This window comes from Humulus lupulus, chromosome 4 (assembly GCF_963169125.1).
Source record: "Humulus lupulus chromosome 4, drHumLupu1.1, whole genome shotgun sequence".
In the NCBI taxonomy this organism is placed as follows: Eukaryota; Viridiplantae; Streptophyta; class Magnoliopsida; order Rosales; family Cannabaceae; genus Humulus; species Humulus lupulus.
The window spans coordinates 247,741,441-247,747,264 of record NC_084796.1 but is presented as its reverse complement, the minus strand read 5'-3'; the positions used below and the strand labels follow the sequence as shown (position 1 = coordinate 247,747,264).

Genomic DNA, 5,824 nt, shown 5'->3' with positions numbered 1-5,824 from the left:
CTTGTAACCATTTCAAAATGAATAAACATGTGAATGATTTTTCTGGTTTACATTCCAATACTTCTCCTGAAAATTTACATGTGCAACATACCAATAATATTAATATTTGACACTCCAAACTTGGCCATCCAGCACCCCACACTCTAGCTAAGGTTCTGTCCAAACTTAAAATCTCAAGCTTTATTAAAGACCTGCAATTCTGTGAAGCCTGTAAACAAGGCAAAAGCCATAAGCTGCCTTACCCTCTATCTAATTCTAGAGCCTCTCAACCATTAGAGCTAGTTCATACAGATGTCTGGGGTCCATCTCATATTACATCTAAAGAAGGATATATATATTATATTCACTTCATAGATGACTTTAGCCGGTTCTCTTGGCTTTTTCCTCTAACTATTAAATCTGCAGCATATACAACATTTCTCCAATTTAAGGTGTTGGTTGAAAAACAGTTTCAATTGCCTATAAAAAAAGGTTCAATTTTTTTTGGGGGGGGGGGAGGTGAATACAGGTCTTTTGCCTATTTTCTTACTCAACATGGTATTCAGTTTCAACATCCATGTCCTCATGATCATGAACAAAATGGGCGGGCAGAAAGGAAGCATAGACATATTACTGAAACTGGTCTCACAATGCTTGCTCAATCTGGTTTATCTCTATCTTACTGGTGGCATGCCTTTCAAACTGCAGTCTTCACTATCAACAGGCTACCTACACCTGTCATTGGCAACATTTCACCTTATGAATGTTTATTTCATAGGATACCTGACTACAACTTCCTCAAATCATTTGGCTGTGCTTGCTTCCCTCATCTCAGGCCATATCAGTCAACCAAGCTCAATCTCCGGTCCACCAAATGCATTTTCATAGGCTACCCTATGCAACATAAAGGCTATCTCTGTGAAAATCCTGAAGGCAGGGTCTATATTGCCAGAAATGTCCAATTTAATGAAGCTGAGTTTCCTGCTCATAAAACTACTGCTACACCTCAGGTAACCTCATCTATACATCAGTTATTTCCAACAATCAATTTTGTTACACCATCTCTTGTTCCTGACACATCCATTTCTAATGATGTTTCATCTGAGGTCTCTCCTGCTGCAACTGGTACCAATTCTACGCTTGCTATTCCTGTATCTGCTCCATTACAAGTTCCAACTGGAGTTAATACCACTTCCCCAATGGAAGCTTCATCTAGTGGTCACTCAGCTAGAACTCAAATGCAAGATATCTCTCTCACAGATGGTTCTACCTTACTTCATACAAACACCTCACAAACAAGAACCTTATCACCTCATACAAAACCTAGTTCACTGCTCCCTTCTATATCAGCTCCAGTTCAACCACCTCCTACAAATAAGCACCCTATGCAAACTCGTTCTAAGGCTGGTATTCACAAACCTAAAGCACTCCTTGCCACCAATTACCCTTTGCTTGAGTCTCTCCTTTCTAAAGAACCATCTTCTCTAAAACAAGCTCTAGCTGATCCTAAATGGCTTGCTTCTATGAACCATGAAATCAATGCTCTCACCAGGAATAAGACTTGGACATTGGTCCCTTGTCAACCTCACATGACCTTAGTTGGCAATAAGTGGGTTCATAGAGTAAAAATCAAGACAGATGGCACACTTGACAAGTATAAATCAAGGCTGGTTGCCAAGGAATATTTACAAACACCCGGTATAGACTATACAGAGACTTTTAGTCCAGTGGTAAAGCCAACAACAGTTCGCATTTTGCTCACTCTAGCTCTTTCCTTCAACTGGTCAGTACAACAGTTAGATGTTTCAAATGCTTTCCTTAATGGTACCCTTCAAGAAATTGTTTACATGCAGCAACCACCTGGGTTCATTGATCCTTCTCGACCTCACCATGTCTGTCTTCTCCATAAGGCTCTTTATGGCTTGAAACAAGCTCCAAGAGCATGGAATGAGAAACTCAAACACACTCTCTACAGCAGAGGTTTCACCATTTCCAGGTCTGAAAATTCTTTGTTTATTCATGGAACTGGTTCCACTCTCATTATCCTCTTAGTCTATGTTGATGACATCTTGATCACTGGACCAAATCCTAAGCTCATCTCTCACCTTATTCGACATCTCAATACTGAGTTCTCTATCAAGGACCTTGGCCCCTTACATTATTTTTTGGGGGTTGAAATAATCAGGACTACTTCTTGTATGTACCTTTCACAAACCAAGTATATCTCAGATTTACTTGCCAAGCTCCACATGGAAGGTGCTAAGCCTAGTCCTTCACCTACAAGCTCCACTCATCACCTGTCTTTGACAAATGGTGAACCCTTCTCAGATCACAGCTTGTATAGAAGCACGATGGGTGCTCTTCAGTACCTGACTTTAACAAGGCCAGATGTTGCCTTCATTGTGAATAAATTAAGCCAATTTATACATGCTCCAACAACAGTTCACTGGGAAGCATGTAAAAGGTTGTTCCGATATCTAAAGGGTACTGTACATGAAGGTCTATTCATTAAACCAGCTCTTAGATTAGATCTTCAGGCTTACTCTAATGCCAATTGGGCAAGTTGCCCTAATGACAGAAGATCTACAGGAGGTTATGCAGTGTTCTTTGGAGGAAATTTGATCTCTTGGTCCGCTAAGAAACAACCAGTTGTAGCTCGATCAAGTACTGAAAGAGAGTTTCGTGCTCTGGCAAACACTACTGTAGAAATCAAGTGGATCACTTCAGTGCTCTCTGAACTTCAGGTCAAGCTTCCCATAGCTCCTAAACTTTGGGTAGATAACCAAGGCGCTGCTTCTCGGGCTGGTAATCCAGTGTTCCACGCAAGGTCCAAACACATTGAAATCGATCTTCATTTTGTTCGAGATCAAATACTGGCAAAACAAATTGAAGTTAGATACGTTCCTTCTATTGATCAAGTAGCTGATATTTTGATAAAGGCCTTAAGCAAAGACAAATTTGCCTATCTCAAGTCCAAACTCAAAGTGTATTCTACACCCTTTCGCTTGAGGGGGGATGATATAGTATAGTTAATTCTTTTATTTTTCTTTTCAATTTTCAGTTCTTACTGTTTAGAGTTAGTTACAGGTTTGTTGTAACAACTCTCTCTCTCTCTCTGCTTGTCTTCATTCGACTTTTTATAAATAAAAATGCCTCTAGCTCAAAGACAATGTGGAAAAAGCTTTTGTAAGTCTTTGTAGCTCATTCTCTTTCTCTGAGGTGTTCATTTGATAGTCTTGTATAGATAAGCTTCTTCATATTGTTATTCACTCCGAGTAAGATTGTTCTCTGATTCATTCTCCGAGTAAGCTATACCCTTCTCTCTCTCTCTTAATCGATCACTATATTTAGTAAATATTTTTCGTTTGCATTAGCGTGTATGTATATAATTATTTCATATCTACCTCATAAAAAATACTTACTACGTCATAAACAGCATGTATGGAAAGATTAAAAAATATCTAAGATTTTACATATAAATTAAAGAATAAAAACATTGTATTGTATATAGGACTATTATCACCACTACTACTTATAATAATAATATTTTGTAGATTGTTTTCATAAAATTAATGAATATTTGTAATTTGTTTAGTTTCTAGGCTTCTTGATTTGGTGTTGAAAAGAAAGGGGACAATGAGTACTTTGATAGCTGCAGAAAGGTCGGTCCGTCCAATGAATGGGGGAGATGGCCACTACAGCTACAGCAAAAACTCCGCGCTTCAGGTCTGTGCATGCACACTATAAATTACTTAGATTTGATTTTTGACGTGCTAACGACGATTACAATAAGATACATATATATATATATCATAATTTTATATTTTTGTAGAGAAATGTTATAGAATCTTCTAAAGAAATAATCAACATGGCAATATCAGAGAAGCTTGACATGGAGACTTTAACTTCTTCTAAGATCTTTAAAATTGCTGACTTGGGTTGCTCAGTTGGACCGAATACACTCATAGCAGTGCAAAACATAATAGAATCTTTGGAACTCAAGTTTAACAGCCAAGAAAAAGGCAGTACCTGCTGTGACCTTCATCCTGAGTTCCAAGTGTTCTTCAATGATCAAGCAACAAATGATTTCAACCAGCTTTTCATTTCTCTTCCTCCTAAAACAAAATACTTCGCAGCTGGGGTGCCTGGATCTTTCTATGGCCGTCTCTTTCCCAAAGCCTCTCTCCATTTTGTTCACTCTTCCAATGCTCTCCACTGGCTCTCAGAAGTGCCACCCCAGGTTTTGGACAAAAGCTCTCCTGCTTGGAACAAAGGGAGAATTCACTATTCCAATTCTAACACTGAAGTTGTCAAGGCCTTTAGAGCTCAGTATGCTAAAGACTTGGACAACTTTCTAAATGTTAGAGCGCAAGAGATTGTCCATGGAGGATTATTGGCTCTTATTATCCCTGGTCGCACAAATGGAACACCTCATTCTCAAACTTATATTAACAAGGCATATGAACTGCTTGAGTCTTCCATTATCGACATGGCAAAAAAGGTAAACCTCTTTATTTATAATTGTACATCTTGGCTAATAACGTATACAAGGAAATATATCTAACTCATCTACAACCAACCTTAACAATACTTTGAGATGGCCAAAAATATTACTTATCACAAAAATAGCATGTAATTTTTTTTTTACTTTATCAAAATTTGGGGTGCCAAGGTCTCACTTTGCTTATACGTACTATGGTTCTGCCAATACTCTTAAGTACTTCTTTAAACCAACATTTGGTTTTGATGGGGTTTTTGGTACTTATCATTCTAACTTTGCAAATATAGATTGATTGATTGATTAATAAGCATTTAATTTTAATAGTAATTCCTTTTTCTGTATTTTTTTGTTTTTTCTGAGACAGGATAAGATCAGCAAAGAAAAAGTAGATTCCTTTAATACACCGGTGTATTTTGGATCACTGGAAGAAGTGGAAGAAGTAGTTGTGAAACATAATGAGTTCTTTAGTATAGAGGTAATGGAGGACCTTCCTTGCGAAAAGGAACCACCCAAATTGCTATCGATGACCTATAGAGCTGGACTTGAAGGAACCATGAAAGATCATTTCGGAGATGATGTTGATGTAGAAGAGATGTTTGATTTACTACTATATAAGAAGCTAGAAGAATCGTCCTCTATAATTGAATCATATGACTTTGTTAGCCTCTTTGTTTTACTCAAACGATTACCAAGCGGCCGGGCTGTGACTAGCTATTGAAAACGAACAGCAAATCTTAATATAAAATGTATTATCATGCTATGCTAATAACTACTTAATTATATATCCTTTTTATTTTCTATAGTACACAAATATTAATTATTTCACAAAATAATATTAAAATACTTGTTAAATTTAGTCGTGATCAAATTTATTCAACCGACAATATGCGATTAATTTTTGTGTTTTGGTAAATAACAATTTGAACCTATGTTTTACAAAATGAATCAAAATAATACTATAAATTTGACTTTTGGTTAAAATGTTTTCAATTATAATATCAATTCTTCAATGAATGACGATGCAATAGGTTCTAAAGAGCGGAGAATGTAGTAAAAGTTATATGACAATTAAAAAAATATAGTAAAAATAAATTAATGCATTTTGTATATAAAACTAAGTAAACTTGGATAACAAGTTGTTTTTACCTAATATATATAGTGTTATACAAAGAACAGGCACAGGTGACGTGGCAGACTTTTTCAACACGTGGCTAACACTTGGCAGGTTTCTCGTTCGACCATCGACCAGAGAAATGCCCATGACGAAACATTCGAACTTTATATACGACTAGCTTGGTTGTATACTGGATATGTTTGGAGAAAATCTTATGCAGTTATGATCAT

The 5,824-nt window shown here is 36.8% G+C and overlaps 1 protein-coding gene across 1 annotated transcript; it reads left to right on the top strand.

Moving 5' to 3' along the window:
• The first annotated feature begins 3,586 nt into the window (after positions 1–3,586).
• Positions 3,587–5,282, top strand: LOC133829520 (loganic acid O-methyltransferase-like). Its single transcript, XM_062259229.1, has 3 exons — positions 3,587–3,705; positions 3,812–4,480; positions 4,845–5,282. Exons 1-3 carry the CDS (start codon positions 3,616–3,618, stop codon positions 5,196–5,198), a joined length of 1,113 nt encoding a protein of 370 aa, XP_062115213.1. The 5' UTR covers positions 3,587–3,615; the 3' UTR covers positions 5,199–5,282.
• The last annotated feature ends 542 nt before the right edge of the window (positions 5,283–5,824 follow it).

What these genes read in the sequence shown, in the direction of transcription:
- LOC133829520 (XM_062259229.1), top strand. Translation starts at nt 3,616, where the DNA reads ATGAGTACTTTGATAGCTGCAGAAAGGTCGGTCCGTCCAATGAATGGG. An exon ending in GCAAAAACTCCGCGCTTCAG is followed by an intron (nt 3,706 to 3,811) that starts GTCTGTGCATGC and finishes ATATTTTTGTAG; the next exon opens with AGAAATGTTATAGAATCTTC. An exon ending in TTATCGACATGGCAAAAAAG is followed by an intron (nt 4,481 to 4,844) that starts GTAAACCTCTTT and finishes TTTCTGAGACAG; the next exon opens with GATAAGATCAGCAAAGAAAA.